The sequence below is a fragment of the Trematomus bernacchii genome, unplaced genomic scaffold (assembly GCF_902827165.1).
Source record: "Trematomus bernacchii unplaced genomic scaffold, fTreBer1.1, whole genome shotgun sequence".
Lineage (NCBI taxonomy): Eukaryota > Metazoa > Chordata > Actinopteri > Perciformes > Nototheniidae > Trematomus > Trematomus bernacchii.
In genome coordinates this window covers 7830581-7851267 of record NW_022987513.1, presented here as the reverse complement: position 1 = coordinate 7851267, position 20687 = coordinate 7830581, and the positions used below count along the sequence as shown (strand labels likewise).

Sequence of the window (20687 nt, the reverse complement as noted above, 5' to 3'; positions counted from 1 at the left end):
CACTGGCTGTAAAGACAAGACAAAAACACAAAACAGGCGGAAAATAAAGCTTGATACATTTCAAAGCACAGCCTCAAAGCTTCAGAACACACCACCGTGCTTCCAAAACCCCCAAATAGAGTGACGACAAACAGATTCAGAGCCCTGGTGTAGTGTCAGCATCATGCCAACAGAGGGCAGTGGATCTAAACATGAAACACAGGGGGCCTGGTCAATTATTATGTATGAGCTGTGCCGCCTCACTCATGAAGACACCATAATGAACGGCACACCACAGCATGATGAGTAACAAAGAGTGGAAATGTGCATCCTGTGAGGCGTAGTGGAAGATCATATTATCTGAGTAAATGGGAGAGGACAAAGAAAAACACAAAATAATTACAATAAATTGAGCTTCCATAAGCAATTCACAGAAGAACTGTTCACGTTCAAAATGATATGATTTTTCAATTCAGCTTATTGCCATGACATTCTTTTTTTTAAGGAAGTCTGATTTCTTAGCATGTTGAGATCATTTATTTACACTGGAAGGAATCAAAACTGTAATTTAATTTAGAAAAACTAATTTTTATTTGCAGATAGAATTGGTGTACATACATCTTTGTCACTTAAGCAGATACTGAGCAATAGAAATTTGAGGTACTTCTCCTTGAGTATTTCAATCTTATTACATTACAATGCAGCGGAGATGGATGCAATTTATTTTGTACTATATAAAAACCCTACTACATAATTTCTTTCATAAAAGAAATCCTGGTTACTTAAAATTAAAGCAGGTTGACAGCAAGATGGTTTATCTTAGTCCCTTGACAAGCCAAATCTTCGGCCTATTCACGCTGTGCAGGTAGAAAACACCATGTGAATGTGTGAATGTGTGGGCAGAGGCAGGCTACAGCTACTGCCAGTTTCTTAAAGTGGAGCGGTGAGAAATGTACTGCTAAGACTAGTTGGTTAACGTTTGTCTCTTAGGTGTGTTTGTTCAGTTTAAAAAAGGAGATTTAAATTAAGAATTCTGCAGGCTGTTAACTTGTATTCTTTTTCTTGTGTCTTATGAATCTTATCCTTGAATTCAATGTAATGTTAAACCATTGTTGATTGCTTGTCCTCTCGTCAGGCCATGGACGGCGGGACTGCAGGATGCAGGCGGACTCTCTGGGAGATCTGTACCGGGCTCTGGAGCAGACCAGCCTGTCCAGCTCCGCTGACCACAGATCAGCCAGCCGCCTCGAGTACAAGCGTTCATTTGTCCGCCGTGTCAATGACCCCCTCCTCAATGACAAGCTTCATCGCCTCCGGATCCTCCAAAGCTCACTTAAGGTAACTTACTTATTTGTTTTGCATTTGTGTCTCTCCTGCCATACGTGTGTTTTATTACTTACTAATCAGTACCTCTACCTCCTTCCAGAATGTTCCTCTTCAAGACACAAACCGGTCCTTGGGTTTTTTAGGGTAGACTGATGATCAGTGTGTTGATTGAACCTCAAACGTATGGACTCTGCCTGTGCCTCACACCGCTGGCATCCCTCTGCTGGAGATAAAAGGCACCAAAACCCTTATTTTTCCCGCTCGGCTCTACATCTTCTCTTTCATTCAACCTCGCTCACCCTGCAGGAGCACCCAGACTTTGTGTCCCTCTCCACTCTCTTTTTAAAGATGAGGGCTCTTACAAAAAGGCAAAAAAATACGTTTGTCTTGTTAAAATAACAGGGTTCATGACTGGAAAATAAGCACTTTGTGTCCGTGTCAAAGACTCGACGGAGGGCTTTGTAAATCATTGCTCACTTGCATGGCCACCTCCCCGCGCTTCTGTTGAACGGTTTGGAACATTATGCTGGAGTTGTGTACAGCCGCTCAGTTAGTTGATGAAGGAATTTAAAGCTATTTTGGATGTACACAACATTTTGTTATGCATGTGTGATATGATATGAGTGTACAGAGTGTTAACCATATATATAGTATATATATATTTAATATTACATTAAACAACGTTGACTACACAATGTTTTGGGGTACTTATACAAATTGTAAATCAAGTGCTGTGCCTCAGTGATTGTGAATGTACATTGTACTTTTTCAAGAGGGACGAGGGAAGATTGAGAAAGCAAGCTATTCCTCAAAACAGGAGCACAAAAATAGAACGCTTGGCAATAATGAAACAGTATTGTAAATTACAAAGAAATGATGAGAATAGTTGTATATTTTTGTATGCATGCCGTCTACCTAATTGTTTGTAAGACAGTTTTGTATTTCTAAGTGCGTTTGGTCTTCAGAGAATAATGGTGTCGACCCCTTCCTTCGCCACATTGTGTTTTTAAGATTTATTTTACTATTTGCCCCTGGAAATTGCAAAATGTAATTTTTTTTCAAGTGTTAAGAGAAATTACTGTATTTATTAAGTGTTTAATGTACAAGCATGCTTTGTATAACTAAAACACATTACCATGCCATTGGAAATTGATTGATATTGCACAAGTGTGCCATATTGTAGCTACACTACTTTTTTTATTGAATAAAGTATGGCAAGAGCACACGTAAGAAGGATTGTTAAATGTGTTTTTCTCATAATTTCATTTGAGATGACTATTTTTAGACACTTTTTCCAACAGCGAGCCAAACAATGGTTGACACAGAGATTCATAATGATATGCAAAAAGAATAGACATGCACCCTGTGTATAAGCCTCAGGCGTTCTTATTTTGGTGCATATAATTCACAACGAATGACACAGAAGAGGAAGCAATGTAAGTATGTACAAACTAATTATTGATGATGAAAATGCATTATGATTCAGAGGGCCCCAGGATCAATGAAGAATTATTGTAAGGGGGTTTTAGCTGCAGTCTACTAGTACGTTTTAGTGTTGTTGCACATGATAGTAGTTTTGCACAAAATATGGCTGTAAATAAAACAAAAATAATAATTGCACAAAGTACACTGAACATTGCAATTGTTTTCGGGTATATCCTTTAAAGATGTGCACATTTTTGCACAAACAAACAGAATGCAACACAGAGCACAGTGAACTAGCCAATTTTCATAGCCACGGTGTAATTTCTCTACATATATAATACCATCTAACTGACCTTTATATTGCCACCTGCTCTTGTGATGGTCTCCATAATGGTGCATGGTAAGGTAGGAGTTGTTCTGCATATTCATTGAAGTTAGTCAGCGTGAACAACGCATTTTGATGTCACATTTTGGCAATAGAGGAATAGAGACCCCGCAAATAATATGCAGTAATATATGATTTATTATATTTACAAGTAAACCTGATTGGATGTTTTGTATTATGTGGAAAAAGATTATAGTTTCAGCTTTGAGCAACCTATTACATTATTCATGTTGTTATTGGAGACAGAAAAATAACAGATTTATGATTCAATGATGGGAACATCTCAAACAGGGACTAGGAAATGTTTGCTTTTTTAGTTATCGCAAATTATACAAAATTGAACACTAGAATCTGCACACTCCATTAAATGACATGCACAGACTGAGACTTTTGTCACTAAAAGTTCATATCTGAGGAGCTCATTGTAGCACTTTGACCTGACACAATATTTTTTTCGTAAAGCACAATTACAAACAGTGGGTAGTCAGAGCATTAAAGCAGAGAAGTGTGAAAGACAAATGTGTAAAGTTTCAGTGGTAAAACGTGATTTATTTCAGAAAAGCAAAACCTTGTAGTGAATGCTGAAACGCCGGGTTACGTATTGTAACCCTTGTTATATTAACACAGACGGAGCCCTCTACTGGACTCTATGGGTACTACCTTATCATGCAAGCATTCACCTACTGAGATTTCTATAGACGTAGCCGGCCCCGGGGCGGGCCTACCTGAATGCGCGCGCATCTCACCTCCGTATAAAAGGAGGCCTCGCCTCCTGACCATCATCCTACACCACTCTTCAGCGAGCGGTATAGGACAGACAGTGCCCCTGAGTAGAGGGCTCCGCCTGTGTTAATATAACAAGGGTTACAATACGTAACCCGGCGTTATATCTCTCACAGGCTCCGCCCTCTACTGGACTCTATGGGTACAGTGGGCGGAGCCCCGATGTATACACGCACTGTCGTCCAGCACACCGTTCCACCTCACTGTCCCTGACCGGCTTTAGCAGCCGCTGCGCCTCACTCACCTCTCCCTCGGTTGTGACCGTGGAGAAGTCTGGGCTGCGGCTGACCGAGCACACTCTGCCGCGCTTACGGCCCGTCCACACAGCAGCGTTAAAAAAATCTTCCAACGCTTCTGCCCATTCACTTTGAATGGGGTGACGTCACTTTGCCTCACTTTTCGCCGAACTGCATTGTGGGAAGCAAAGCGGAGATTTCCAGGCATCTCAGGCTTCAAAAGTTGAGCAATGTTCAACTTTTGAAGCTGAGGTGGAAGCATCAGCCAATCAAATCCCGTTTATGCAAATCTGACAGTACAAGCGCTAGCCAATCAAACCGCGTGTAAGCTGGGAGAGACATACCGCAGGTCATTTCCTCATATTCCAAAAAATGGAGGAGAAATTAATTATAGCGGTAGGGAATCACCCGGTGCTTTATGACCAGTCCCTATTTACCTACCGGGATACAAACCGGAGGAGCCAGGCATGGAAGGAGGTGGCAGAGACAGTGGTAGGTTTTCGCCTGTTTGGGGAGTTTATATCCAGTTTACTTCGGGCTTTTTTGCTTTGTATGTTGGGGGCGGGAGATTCATGTGATTGGTTGTTGGTCGTGTTGCTCGCAAAAAATCCCCAAGCTTCAGATACGCCCACCTCCAAGATTTTTTTAACGCTGCTGTGTGGACGTACCGTTACCTCGCAAAAAAGTGTGCCTGAAAAACAGTGCTGAGGGCTCCCCCCCGTCCGCCTATAGGCAGACAGAGAAAGTCTGCAGCCCTGTATGGGTTCACTATGCACCCTCTCTCCTGAGAGCACAGGGAGAGCGCAAGTGCCCCCCATGTCCCCACACTCAGACACTGACCCCGTGCAGAGTGTGTACAGACTATAGTGTGGAGGGCTCTCCCCCTCCTGCCCCGCAGGAGATGAGCGCGCATTCAGGTAGGCCCGCCCCGTGGCCGGCTACGTCCATAGAAATCTCAGTAGGTGAATGCTTGCATGATAAGGTAGTACCCATAGAGTCCAGTAGAGGGCGGAGCCTGTGAGAGATATAACATATTTCCTCACAGCATATATTTTTGTTATTTAGTAAGCATGGACAACTGACCGAAACTAGTACTTTGTGTGCACAAAGCCCTAGAAAGGAACCCGACATGAATTGAACTCAAATGTTTTTCACAATGCTGTGTGGCAAAGTACATAGCTAATGTGAATAAACAACATGGAGAGACAGGATTCTGTATGTCATGTGTTTCCAGAGGCATCAATCCTCACCCCCTGCATGACTCACTTTGAACACACCATAGAAACAGCCCTCGTGGCTACATTATTTGTTACATGCCTCTTTTTTTCTGCTGCAAATCATAAACAGTTGAGCACTTCTCTCGGATACCGAAACCCTAAATTGCCAGATTAAAAATGGACGGAAGTATCAAAAAGTACAGTGATAGAAAAAAAAGTTATTTGGTCAGGCAGGTGACTGATATTGAAATGTTTTGCTATTTCAAAAAAGCACCCAAGAGTGAAGTTAACTACTCAGAGCATGTGGGGGGTGCAGCCTTGAGGGCTTTGAGCTAAGATGTGCTGTATGACGTTAAACATATCTTCAGGATGTTAACATATGAGGGAATGATCATGATTATGGGTGGAAGAAGTACACATACAGCTCTAGTTACTAGGTCAAATATGCTAGCAATGGATGTAGCAGTACAGGCAAGTTTCACTATGTAGTATTTCAAACAGTACCCCATGGTTCTTTCGCAAAACCACAGCCGAAGAGTGAAAGTTAAAACAATGATAAATGCCAGAACAAGGTAAAGCCACATAATTATTTGTATTACTCATCAGCCAATATTTATAATGTGTTGTTTTATCACTATTACATGAAGGTGTAAAGGTGTTGTCCGCAGGTCAGGTATCTTACTCTCATTATTAACCACTTTCTAATTGCTTCCCAGTGGACATAAAACACTTGACAGCTAATGAGCATGTTTATCCACTGAGTCACCTCCTGAGTTCCCTGGTTGATTCACAAATAAGTGATGAAGAATTCAAAATATTAAAAGAAATAAAATTTAAAATAAAGGATTGATAAATGTACAATCAATGGCTTCATTTCAACTTAACATATCTTGAAATGTAACTTCTACTACTAAACATGCCTAGATGAGCTGAGCTAAATTTAAATATATGAAGATGAGCTCAAATAAAATGTGTCAGGAAGTGTGAGGGATCAAGCTGGCAGGCATTAGAGGTCACTGGTAGATTTCCAAAAAGAGGATTTTTTTCCCCCAAAAAATGAAGCAATTACAAATGTTTTGAAAGTTTGTAACACTTTTTTTTTCAGGCCGAGGTGTAAGAAGTACTCAGTTATTGTACTTAAGTAAAAGTAGAAGTACCAGAATCATATGTAATACATGTTTTAATTATAATGATTGATGTATTATTAATGTGTTTATCAAAGCTGGTAAAGGTGCAGCTAGTTTTAATTCCTTTGTATACTGCAGGGTAGATTGTCGTGTACTCAAGGTACTAAAGTCTTATTTAAGTGTTGATTATATTTCACATTATTAATCAAAATCTGCAAAGTAACTAAAGGTACTAAATAAATGTACTGGAATAAAAGTACATGATTTAGTAGAAAGTAGAAATACAAAGCAAAACATTAAAATACTCAAGTAATGTAAAAGTATCTCAAAATTGTACTTAAGTACAGTACTTGAGTAAAGGTACTTGTTCTAAAACAATAATCCAAACAGAACTTAACTCTATGTTGACTTAACGGAAACCTTTGTCCTCTTCACACAGCAGGGTAAGGACCAATAGCTACTCCAAAAGTAAAAGGCTAGAGGGAAAGCTAACGACTGGGCCTGAAACTCTGATTGTGGGTGACTCTGCTGTAAGAGATGTAAAAGGTCTGTGTAGTAAGAACAACACCAAAGTACTCTGTTTTCCCAAGGATATGGTCTCCGACTTGGCTGAGAAGATCCTGCATATTGGGGCTGAACATCCGACTGTGAAGAATGTGGTACTACATATTGGAACAAATGATGTTGTGAAACAACAGTCAGAAGCGCTGAAAGAAGACTTTAAATGTCTGTTGGAAACTGTCAGCTCTCTAAATGCGGAGGTGTTCATCAGTGGCCCTCTACCGCCAGTCAGAAGAGGAGTGGAGAGATTCAGCAGACTGTTTGCATTGAACATGTGGCTTTCAGCTGCCTGCACTGACCATTCTGTCCATTTATTGACAATTTTAACTTTTTCTGGGATCGCAGACATCTTTTTAAGGCAGATGGAGTTTGCCTGAACAAGTCAGGAGTGAAATTGTTTATCTCTAACATATTCAACTGCCTGCGTCAGCAATCTGTTCCCTCTGCCAAGGACAAGCGGCAAGAGGAATCAAAACAGGAGAAAGACACAACACATTGCGCAGAAAACCCTGAAGAAGTATCACTGCACCCGCCTGAGGAATGTTCTGATTATGGGAGACCTATGACACAAATGGAGGAGTCTCCACTGCCCGTCACCCCCCCTGTCAACGCCTTTGAGGATACTCTTCATTCATCCCCCAGCTCTCTCTACTCTCCGCTCACCCTTTCACCCTCGCCCTCCCCCCTGGAGTTCGATGACCGCATGAAGGCGAGATGCAGGGTTGGCAGCATGTCCTTTACCCCCGCCCCTCAACGACGCCCACCAAAATCACCGAAGACAAGCCTACGTCAACCACCTCCCCCCCCTGGCAGCATCTCCTTTACCCCCGCCCTTCCACAACGCCCACCAAAATCACAGAAGCAGAGACGCGCACCATCTCCCCCGTCTTCATCACCGTGCCTACGTCAACCACCTCCCATCCCTTCAAGAAAGCATCTGCAGTCTCCGAAGCCTGATAAGGATGTGTGTGTACAAAACGCAACAAACTTTTACTGATATGTGCTGGGTCCGGGCTCAAGGGCATATGGCACTCTCAACTCTTTCCAGCACATGCCGGGGCCCTGCCTGCCAGTAGCTTTGCCGATATCTGTGTTGATAGGTAATAGATTAAGAGCGGTAAATCAGCTTAGAAACAGGAAGTGCTCAAACGTTTGTGTGAGGTTATCAAATTTAGCAGTGATTCCATGTCAGCCACAGCTTGTCACAACATTTTTTACTGATAGTGTATTTAACAAACTTAAACTAGCTTTATTAAATGTCAGGTCTTTGGCAGGAAAAACATTTTTAATCAATGATTTTATCACTGAGCACAATCTCGATTTTATGTTTTTAACGGAAACTTGGATTGAACAAAATAACAGTGCAGCTGTTCTTATCGAATCAACCCCTCCCAACTTTAGTTTTATGAGTCAGGAAAGAATGCATAAGAAAGGGGGTGGAGTTGCTATTTTGTTCAATGATTCCATTCAATGCAGGAAGACATCTTATGGGGACTTTGCTTCTTTTGAATATGTGGCCCTTCAGCTGAAATGCTCCTCTCGAGCTCTGTTCCTAAATATCTATAGACCACCCAAATACTGTGCAAGCTTTTTTGATGATTTTACTGAACTGCTGTCTATAGTGTGTATTGACTTTGACCGTTTAGTCATTGTTGGTGATTTTAACATCCATGTTGACAACCCCCAGGACAGAGGGGCTAAAGAACTGTTTTGTGTTCTTGATAACTATGGACTGACTCAGCATGTGGCGGAGCCCACGCACAATAAGGGGCACACTCTGGACTTAATTATCTCAAAGGGTCTGAATATCTCAAAGGTTGTGGTGACTGATGTTGCACTCTCTGATCATTCCTGTGTTTTCTTTGAGAGCTCTATTTCTGTTCACAAAAATGTTCAGAAAGAGGTAACCACAAAGCGATATTTAACAGAAAATACTAGGGAAATGTTTACTCATAATTTTTCATCCACACTTGCCCCTGCTAACATCTCAGTAAATGAGCTAGTAGATCATTTTAATTCAAAAATTAAAAATGTTATAGATACCATTGCTCCAACTAAGGTAAAGGAAGTGATTAGCAAGAAAATATCTCCATGGAGAAAGGCCATGACCGTGAGAACAGAAAAAAGAGAGTGTCGAAAAGCTGAACGTAGGTGGCGAAAAACAAATCTCCAGGTTCACTTTGAAATCTATAAAGAGAGACTTGGCCTTTATAATTTGGAATTGAAAAACGCACGACAGTCTTTCTTCTCTGACATCATTACCTACCGTCGACAGACTAACTAACCCCCCAGTGTCAGTAGCCTCTGAATTTCTATCCACCAGGGCGTGCAATGATTTTGCCTCCTTCTTCACTGACAAAATTCAGAAAATTAGACAAGCAGTCAGTGCCTCTACATCAGGTACAGCAAATGTTTTGTCCCTATGTCCACCTAATATCAATTCAAACACCATGACACAATTCCATCAGATTAATGGTAAAAACTTAGAGGACATTATTCAACTTCTGAAATCCTCCTCCTGCTGCCTTGATATTATTCCAACAGGATTTTTCAAAGATGTTTTTCCTTGCATGGCCTCAGATCTACTTCATATAGTAAACACATCTCTTCACTCAGGTATTTTTCCAGAGGCCCTGAAAACTGCAGTCATTAAACCGCTCTTAAAAAAGAATAATCTAGATGCCTCAGTAATGAACAATTACAGGCCAATATCAAACCTGCCATTTCTAGGTAAAATCATTGAAAAAGTTGTATTTCAACAGTTGAGTAACTTCTTGCATTTAAATAACTGTTTGGATGTGTTCCAGTCAGGATTTCGTCCAAACCACAGCACTGAGACTGCTCTTGTAAAGGTCTTCAATGACATCCACTTAAACACAGACAGTGGCAGAACTTCAGTGTTAGTATTATTAGATCTCAGTGCTGCGTTTGACACTGTTGACCACAACATATTACTAGACCGACTAGAAAACTGGGTGGGACTTTCGGCAACAGTTCTAAATTGGTTTGAGTCCTACTTAAAGGACAGAAAAAACTTTGTTTCTATAGGTAAATACACATCTGAGTTGACAAATATGACATGTGGGGTACCTCAAGGCTCCATCTTGGGGCCTCTTCTCTTTAACATCTACATGCTACCACTGGCTCAGATAATGAAAAACAACAAAATAAGTTACCATAGCTATGCGGATGACACACAAATTTACGTAACAATTTCACCAGGAGATTATGCTCCAATTCAAACACTGAGTAAGTGCATTGAACAAATCAATGACTGGATGTGTCAGAACTTTCTCCAATTAAACAAAGATAAAACTGAGGTAATGGTTTTTGGAGCCAAGGCAGAACGTATAAAACTTAGCGCTGAGCTTCAGTCTGCAATGTTCAAAACAACAGATAAAGCCAGAAATCTAGGTGTAGTCATGGACTCTGACCTGAGTTTCAACAGTCACATTAAAACAGTTACTAAATCAGCCTACTATCACCTAAAGAACATATCTAGGATTAAAGGACTAATGTCACAGCAGGATTTGGAAAAACTTGTCCATGCTTTTATCTTCAGTAGACTCGACTACTGCAATGGTGTCTTTACAGGCCTCACTAAAAAATCTATTAGAAAGCTGCAGCTAATTCAGAACGCCGCTGCTCGAGTCCTCACTAACACTAAGAAAGTGGATCACATCACTCCTGTTCTAAAGTCCTTACACTGGCTTCCTGTGTGTCAAAGAATAGATTTCAAAATATTGTTGCTGGTTTATAAAGCTTTGAATGGTTTAGGCCCAAAATACATGTCTGACCTACTGCTAAATTATGAACCATCCAGAACTCTCAGGTCTTCAGGGACTGGTCAGCTTTCTGTCCCCAGAGTCAGAACTAAACATGGAGAAGCAGCATTCAGTTATTATGCTCCAAATATCTGGAACAAACTCCCAGAAACCTGCAGGTCCGCTGCAACTCTGACTACTTTTAAATCCAGGCTGAAGACTTTTCTTTTTGCCGCTGCTTTTAATTGAACTATTCACATCTTAAACTGCACTGTAATTTTTAACTTTTATCCATGTATTTTTTGACTGATTTTAAATGCCATTTTTAAAATGTCTTCCATTTTTGTAAAGCACTTTGAATTACCTTGTGTTGAAAGGTGCTATATAAATAAACTTGCCTTGCCTTGCCTTGCCTTGCCTTGCCTTGCCTTGCCTTTAAAAAAATGTTTTACAGGATCATACAACATTTATTAAATACCCTTGCATTGTACTTGTAATAGGCCAAAAAGGAACAAAGGCATTTATTTCTGCTCTAACTAAATGGGCCCTGACAACTTAACTTAACTGAATAAAAGTGAACAAACAAAAACTAACCAACCAGACTTGTAACAAAGAAAAAATTCTTATTTTGAAAAAGAACACAAACTGTACCACAGTGACCAGCAATAATACAAAACTGCAAAATTAGTCTTTCTGTAGACTGCTAGATTTGAACTCAATTACTGTAATTTCTTGTTTTTCTGAGTGTGGTTGTGTTTGTGAAGAATTCCACTGTAAAATATGTGTATCTAGCTTTGCTTTCAAAGTAGACCGCATTATTTTCTTATTTTCAAGGAGTAAGGCTTTGTTTATACTAACAGGTGTAGGCCTCCATTCAACCTACAGTTTAAAAAGTTGTGCCAACTCACATACCCAGTGTCTTTTTAAACTAAGGCCCTGGCATGGTGTTATTCCTGCTCAAATCCACTCATGTAAACACTCTGAGAATCCTCCCTGATCGCAGAGATTACATCTGCCCCCTTCACAGGTTATTAACCTCTTCTACACCGCACCGGGGGGAAAAACGCGTCATCTGCAGGAAACAGCGTCTGAGGGCATCTTAATATTCAATAAACTATTAATGTTTTATATCCATGTAACGGGAAGAAACTCAGCTGACTGATCTTTTCTTTTTTTTTTTTTTAAACCCACAAAGCTAGCGCTGGGCCTATGAATTAGCCACGAGCGAAAAGATGCTAACAGCGTTTTGCAAAGAAACTCACTCATAACACCCTTATTATTTATCTTTACTGCATGTCCAACATATCGACTAGCATTGTGAGAAGACACAGAATCAATCGGTACCTACATCATCACTCCATGATAAGAACTCGCGACTTTATAAACAAAAACAGACATCAAAACATGTGGCGCTAGGTAGCTAAAAACGCTAACATGGCTTACCTGTGTCGTTGTCTGGTCAAAAGTGGTCTTCAAGGCATTAAAACGATAAAAACGCTGCCTAGCATCGAGCGAACGCGAACTTTGGCGCGAAATCACGCCGTGCGAAAGAAAAAAAGTTCCGTGATATCGTTTTGTCGCCCATGTCTCGAGACGCTACCCGACAAATTTGGAGTCGTTCGGATAAAGTCCCTAGGAGGTAGGGATGTGCATCTCCATCACTGAGGCCGATGCGATGCGCATCTCGATACGTTGGCAACGATACGATACATTAACGATACATTTGAAACACCAGGCAATGCGATACGATACGATTCACCCCTGTTGCGATACAGTTCGATACGATTTGATTCAACATTATGCGATTCGGGGCGATACGATGCGATTCAACACAATGCAAAATAATGATACTTCAATATGGTACGACAGAGGATTTTTTGTTTTATTCCTTATATGCAGCAAATCATAAATTAACAAAAAAGTGCTTTACATATTTGGTTCTCTCTACTAGTACTGCGCATCCCATCATGCTGTTTCTTTTTTACCATTTTTACCTTAAAAAACTCTCCAGAGTACAGTACAATTGTATAACACCTCACAGTTAAACAATTTAAGGATGCATTGCCCATGATTATCAATGTGCAAATAACAACTACCATAGTGCAATGCCCATACAACTGCCAGCCTGATGTGCTTAACACTCATTCATAGGCTAACTCACCAGTGAGCAGAAAGCAGTGGTGTGGTTTCTATATGAACAATAAAGAATACAAATAACCTTTCACAAACTGGTATTTCATAACTGCTTACAATTGTAAGGAAGACATTAATGGCGCATTTCCATTGCAGCGCGTAGCTCGCTTTAAGCGTGCCGTGTCGTGCCGTCCCCTTTTTTGGTTGTGCTTCCACTAGGCCTCGTTCCGGCGCGGCTCGGCGCGGGGCCACTTTTTCCCCTCTTTTCTGGCCCTAGAAAATTGTGGTTCTATCGGGGCCAACAAACAGGGCTGAGTCGGGCTGAGTATGCTAAACTAGAGAGAGGAGCGCTGGCAAGAGGGCTAGAACTACAACAAGATGGACATATTTGACCGTGATTTAATTGTAATACACGTTTCAAAATGATGCCGAAGTAACAACATACTGATACCGGTTAGTAAAAACCATGAATTAATGCTTTGTCAAGTCTGCAGACAGACGGCAGGCGAAAAACCTTTTAAAATTCGTGTTTTTCTAGATGGAGATTGGCTAAGCTAACGCAGTATATGCCCCGACCGTCCACACTCACAACAACGGCCTATACAGACATAAATAAAGCAGCGACTGTATTCACCATGACACAGGCAGTCTGTGGTGTGTACTTGTTTAACTTTTGTCGAGTTTCTGAACATATATAAGGAGCTGTGAGCTCTGAGTGCTCACAGCTAACGGCTGTGTTGTGTTTCTGGATTTCTCATTGAAGATGACGTCACGGCTCCGCCTACACTGCGTTATTATAGTATATAGTAACTACCCCAGTTCCTAAACTGTAATGGAAGTGCAGCATGAAGTGAGTCGGCCCTGTTAAGGCCCAACGCGGCCAAGCCGTACCGAGCTGTACCGAGTGTGGCCGAGGCCGACCGTGTAGTGGAAATGCGCCATTAAACTATTATTGGCAGTCACAGGCTGTTGTAAACTAAACACCACTCTCTCTGACATAACACCTCACTGAGTGATTTAACTCATATGTCTAACTTTCAGGTTTTTATTTTCAGCCGCAGACCCCATGTCGCCTCCTCAAGTTCCTCATACTACTTGTGTACTTTAAAGCGGCACGGCATCGTTTACAATTTGCAAGCGATTTTTCAAGTTGACCGTCTTTCTTGAAAAATCCGAAGTGTTGCCAAACGTTTGATTTGTAGGTATCTTTCGGTGCGCTGTGTTTCTCTTTCTCCTCGACTTCCATGTGCGTTGATAACTGAGACTCTCGGCCTCCGTAGTGCGAAGCAAAGATCAAAGATCGTCTCTGCTGAGTGCTGACAGGATGAGAGGATATTATATGAATGAATCGTTTTTTTACCGATGCAAAGACGCTACAATCGATGGTCAGTGTATGTTTTGGTCATTGGATTTTCTTTTCACAAATGGAAATTCAAAAACAAAAAACGACTGGATATTTGATTTTCGTTTTCAAATTGAAAAACCAAAATTGAAATACAAGGCGTTTTTCTTTATCACGGTCAAAAAGGGATTTACTAAACTTAAAAAACGGGATGATTTTCATTTTCTACTTCTCAAAACAAAAAATAAAATCACTAGAAAACAGAAACAAAAAAACCCCCCGTTTTTTCATATTCTGCTACCGGAAGTTACCTTACAAAATAAGAGCGCAGACGAAACTCACGGAAGTGATTTCAAAACAAAAGCACTCGTAGGCTATGCTAAAATCACACTTTGAATCACTACAGTATCCTGTTGAAGGAACTGTGATTATTATAAACAAGGGGAATTTAGCGATCACAATGAAAACGGCCAAGACACACTTTGAGCCCAGAAAATGAATGTTATAGAGGGCTGTAAATATAATAGGCCTATTTCTAAAATGGACAACATTGTTAGGAGATTTAAACTATACTGTACAGCGATTCTGCACTGCGGTCAACTCAGCCGTCTGGGTGACCAGATGTCCCGCTTTGTGCACAGCATTTTCACGACTTTTGGTGCGTCCCGCAAATTGAGACGATGTCCCGCATATTTCATTTTGATTGGCTAAAACGCTTTTCTAAAATCTGATTAATGACATGAATCAGATGCGGAGAAAGGCCGGCTCGGTTCGCTGACGGCCGGCACCGCCCTTTATTATTATGTGTTTTAAACTTTATATAGTCTATGGTTTTAAACGGCATCATGTAAGTTGCGCTGACAGGCGACAGAGGTTCACAGTGTACCCCCCCCCCCCCCCCCCCCCCAGGGGACTTTGACAGAGGATTTCTCAAAAAGTACACAGTAAAATTACTTCAATGTATTGTTAGTAGTAATATCCTTCAGCAAAGTAACACACTCTGTCACTCTGGTTGCCTGCTGTCTTTTAATATATAACTATTTCTCAGCCGCTAATTCGTTCCTCGCAGATTCTTCAGTCTCATCAGCCTCATCCTTCCATCAGTCCCAGTCAACACCTCCAGCACACTTCCAGTGTCTGACTCCATATGATATTGTCCTGATGCTGTAAGGGTGATGCCCCATGATCACAAAATGTGTGCCAAGGACCTCATATTATGTCTGCCATTAATGTTACATCACCCATTATAACAGTTTTCTTTCCTTTTTTCTCTTCTCTTAACTGAATAGTCCTGTCTTTAAGTATAATACAATGTAAAGTCCTCTTCCTGCACCATTTTAAGGCTTCAAAAACAGCCATTTTGACTGTATGAGTTTGGAGAAATGACACAATCAATGGCCCAGAATTGTACTTTATAAACTATGAATCTTGTGGTGCTTGAAAAAATACACGCTGGCTAAGCCGGCCAGGATATATGCCTTTTTTGGAGCCCTTTTTTGCAATATTTATTAAAATGTCACTAGTTATTTAACCAAACCCCTATCTGGGGATAATACAAGCAACCATAAAACGCCCTTTATCTAGAGAGCCATTGAAGCCCATGAAGAATGTATCCTTCCACAAATCTTTTCATCTGCTGTATTAATAAAGCTGCCACGTGTTTTCAAATTCAAGTTAATGCACTATCTGTGCAGAACATTACAAATATTCTTCATTTGCAGTATTTTATTGTAAAAGTGTTCAGAAAGACTGCATCAAATATGCTATATCTATATAATATCAATATTGTTATTAACTTCAATCAAAGTCAATTTAAATAGCGGGCAAGACTTTCCAAGGGGTAAAAATGCTGCTGCCGGACTACTGACTGGAAGTAGGCCTATTGCTGATATCATGTCTACCTATCCTCTTAAAATACTCTGTCCAACAATATCAGTCTCATGAAGAAAGGTGTTTTAACGCTGATTCAAATAGCAGAGAAACATGCATTCTTGTTCTCAGGAGGGGACATTGATAGAGGATTACTCAAAAAGTACACAGTAAGTACTTCATAGTACTTGTGGGAGTAGTTTCACTACTAGCCTACTGAGTCCAACAGGATCGATCTCACGAAGAACTAATGGCAGAAAAAATTATAACAAACTCGAGAGACGGCTGAGTTGACCGCAGTGCAGAATCGCTGTATAGTTTAAATCTCCTAACAATGTTGTCCATTTTAGACATAGGCCTATTATATTTACAGCCCTTAATAACATTCATTTTCTGGGCTCAATATGTGTCTTGGCTGTTTTCGTTGTGAAAACAAATGGACCGGAGATACACGGATTGACCGTCCTCATCTGCGCTCTTATTTTGAAAGACAACTTCCGGTAGCAGAATATGAAAAAACGGGTTTTCTTTTTGTTTCTGTTTTCTAGTGATTTTATTTTTTGTTTTGAGAAGTAGAAAATGAAAATGAAAATCATCCCGTTTTTTAAGTTTAGTAAATCCCTTTTTGACCGTGATAAAGAAAAACGCCTTGTATTTCAATTTTGGTTTTTCAATTTGAAAACGAAAATCAAATATCCAGTCGTTTTTTGTTTTTGAATTTCCATTTGTGAAAAGAAAATCCAATGACCAAAACATACACTGACCCAAAACATACACTGACCATCGATGCATCGCGAGTTCAACCCAAACTGTAGCCGATGTGCACTCTTTCAACCGGTGCACTCGCATCTTGAACGTTTATGCCGGTGCACCGATGCGAATCGGTGAATCTTAACATCCCTACTAGGAGGAGATAGTTAAAGTATGGAGGATAAATCGCGTTTTTCCAACGCCAAATGCAAAATGGCCGACTTCCTGTACGTTATTTTATACCCCTCCAAGAGGCTTTTTGGTTCGTCTCCGCACCCTAGATATGCGTAGCGAGTTTCGTTCGTTTACGTGAAAGTTAAAGTGGCGGGCTTTATGTTATAACCGGAAGTGGGCGTGGCCAATGCAACGTAAAGTTACGGAACCAATTGCACATCGCAATTTTCACCACTTCTGACACGCGTGCAACATTTGGTGAGTTTTCACATTATGTTGCGGGGGCTTTGCCCACGTCACTTTAGGAGCGCGGGCTATCATGATTTAGGCCCATTTTTATGAGCTTTTGCCGGTCGTTTTCCCTGTTTTGGGTGTGTTTCGCTGCGCGAGCGATTACAATAGGGTCTTCGCCGACCTCTGGTCTCAGACCCTAATAATAATATTAATATTAGTAATAAGCTTTATATTTGTATAGCACCTATTACAAGAATTGTAGCCAAACTGGCTTCACAGCAGTTCAATAGACACATTAGTATGACAGGATAAAAGCAATGTAGAGGAGCAACTACATTTCAACACATATATCCACGAAGATTAATACATGAAGACTTGTGACTCGGACTTGACTTGGACTCTTCTTGGGTGACTCCATTTATTTTCCTTGCGGACAGCAAAAAAAGTCCGACATTTTTCGATTTAAAATAAAAAACAATAATCGTGGCTTGATATTGAGTAAGAACATGTTTTTATGAACCCCACAGCTTCCGGTCTTCCAAGACCCGACCGGACAAAAAGACGTGGTGCAGGCACGAAACATACTACCAATAGAAATACATTGCTTTTAAAATCGTTCTGTGTGACACGAAAAAAAGGGGAAAATCGTGTTGGTGAACACGAATCAATAGATTAAATGTCGTGACTATAACACGAAATGCCGTGAGACTGGGTTGGATACTTACTGTACAGTGCAGTATCATAATGTGTTAAACTTCCTAGACCTTAATGCTTGATAGTGTTTTTAGGTTTTGCAAATTATTGCAAAATGATGCAACTATGTTCGGTTCATGAGGTAAAGATAATATTATAATAATATATTAATAAGTATCAAAAGCATAAAGCATAAAAAGCAAGCATTGTGCTAAAAAAAAAAAAGGTTTACCGGTTTGACACTTAAATGTGTATAAATGTGATCTAAATGATTAATAAATGTGATCTAAATGATTAAAACAGCAGTTTGGCAAATATTATGTCACAGGTCATCCTAAATATACTCATAAGAGGGTTTATTAAACACTTGGCTGCTCTACAAAATACACAATGTACAATAAATACTAAATAATCTTATATTTCCTCTTGAAACTTATATTCATGTGTTGGCTTTAATTATGATAAAACAATACCACAAAACTATTTATATTTATATATTCTTTAATTTTTTTACAATGCAGAATTACAATGTACATATAAATGCAGCACAACAAATTACAAGCAATTCCTTTGTTAAGTCTGAAATTCTTCCTTTTGAAAATGATTATTTTATAAAAAATACAACAGGGTCAGTAATGACTAAAATGCAATCTTTAACAGTAAAATATTATATACTCTACATTGTTCATATACTTATTATACACTTAGGTGTTAACTACCATAAATATGAGTTAACACGAAAGCAACTTATATCATCAAATCTGAGAAGAGTATCATATTCAAGTCCTTAAAATGAGCCTTTTTGTTTTCCACTTCCAAATTTGAACCACTGATTTGAATGACAGGATATGTAGAATAACTTCATTTTCAGCACAATGCAAATAAATACAGATGGCAAAATAAACAACATTAACAGTTGAGGGAACCCAGGTTACCTTAAAAGATTAACCACTTGATAAAAAGCATTACAAATAAATGTTTTTGTTCTATACAATTTAAGAGTTTTGACTGCAATGTCACTACATTAATAACATATGTCACTACAACGTAAAACCTTTTAGTCTGTATTTAAGCTGCAACTATTGCCTTTACTAAATGTCTTGGAACTATCCTATTTTTAACAAACAGTTTCAGTATATGAACTCTTATTATTTGAGTGCCCAGTCCATACAGCACTGGGTTGGCAATAGGTGGAATAATGATAAAGTATAATGAGAGGAAGATCCTCATCTCAACAGAAACATGACTCATGTTAAATCTAGTTTGGATAATTTCAAACAAAGAACCGATGGTGTAGTTTAGCAGAGATAATAAATGTGGAATACAAGTTTTAAGAGCAGTTATCTGGGACTCTCTGGGTAATTTCTTACACTCTCTTGAAATGTATGCATAAGAGAAAACAATCATCACTACCTGAGGCACAACAAAAACCAGAATAAGTACAAGTCCCACAGTGCTTATGAACGATGTGTTACCATTTGAACATGCATTTTTAACCAGTTCCATGTTCACACAGTATAATTTTGGAATTACTTTTCCACAGAAACTGAGCTGTATGGTTAGTGAGTAAAAACATCCGAACACAATGAGAGGGTACAGACTTGCTAATGCAACAAGCTTGCATATCTTTGAATAAGACATGATGCTGTGGTAACGCAGGGGGCAACAGATGGCAGCATATCTGTCGTATCCCATCAAGGCTAAAATGCAAAACTCAGCACTTGCATATGTGTGTAGGAAATAAACCTGAGCCATACACCACTTCACAGATATCTCATGCATCTCAGATATGAGCATAGCCATAATCACAGGTAACAATGCAGTGCTGCCATACATTTCATTGATGGATAACATGCACGTGAACATATTCATGGGTTGATGCAACTCTTTTTCTTTATGTATTATAGTGATGAGCAAGGAATTCAAAGTGATAATCATGAAATACACTAGGAGGAACACAGCAAACAGCCCGTGTTTGTAGTTTTCCATGGCAGTGTATGCAGTCATTGTGAATGTTAGGGCTGTCGTGTTATCCATGTTTCAATCTGAAAAGAAAGAGTGGTGAAATCTAACACAATATTAATTGTTCAAAAAACCAAACAATAAGGTTTTATATAGCATTTGACTTTAAATCACAAACTTTGAACAATTTCATTGCTGACATACAGTATCCTCTAAAGATTCTGAGTTGACTGCAAAACACACACACACACACACCCTGAGTCTGCCCTCACCTGTGTGCCCCCTCCACACAGTGTGCCCCTCAAGGCTCAGGTGGCCCTATTAATATGGCTCAAAGTAGACCAGCGATGTGTTTTTCATCAATGTGCTTTTTGTTACCATAGTTATGAAAGTTTTTTACCTATGATGTAAGTTATGGAAATGTACAAGCAATGGCTGACATGGATTGAGACACCTTTGAAAAGGTTGTAGCACATTTAAAGGATCAATATGCTGTCCACATTCTGCTTTTCATTCAGAAATCTCTTCACATTAAACTGAAGCTCATTTTAAGGTTCAAATGTCTCTCAATGCATCATTTGGCTTCCTGAACTTCTTCTTCAGTTTCCCTTTATCACATATGCACCACAGTTGTTTATATGGATTTTGGGGGATGTCTACTCAGAGTTTTGGTGTAATCACAAAAACTTAGTTCAACTAGCCTGTGAGTGTGCGTGTGTTAACCAGG

General features: G+C 39.8%; 2 protein-coding genes across 7 annotated transcripts in view; one reads left to right on the top strand and one right to left on the bottom strand.

Moving 5' to 3' along the window:
- The window catches only part of LOC117499585 (connector enhancer of kinase suppressor of ras 2-like), a 32314-nt gene extending 29789 nt beyond the window's left edge, over window positions 1-2525 (top strand). For all 6 annotated transcript variants that reach the window (XM_034152100.1, XM_034152120.1, XM_034152091.1 and 3 more), the window contains 2 exons: window positions 1115-1317; window positions 1406-2525. In XM_034152100.1, coding sequence (XP_034007991.1) covers window positions 1115-1317; window positions 1406-1453 — 251 coding nt within the window. In that variant the 3' untranslated portion in view covers window positions 1454-2525. The remainder of the gene's footprint in view (window positions 1-1114; window positions 1318-1405) is intronic.
- Window positions 2526-19066: 16541 nt separating this feature from the next.
- Window positions 19067-20035, bottom strand: LOC117500288 (olfactory receptor 52D1-like). Its single transcript, XM_034153104.1, has one exon. It carries the CDS (start codon window positions 20033-20035, stop codon window positions 19067-19069), a length of 969 nt encoding a protein of 322 aa, XP_034008995.1.
- Window positions 20036-20687: the final 652 nt, after the last annotated feature.

Coding starts and splice junctions, on each gene's coding strand:
- LOC117500288 (XM_034153104.1), bottom strand. CDS start 20,035: ATGGATAACACGACAGCCCTAACATTCACAATGACTGCATACACTGCC.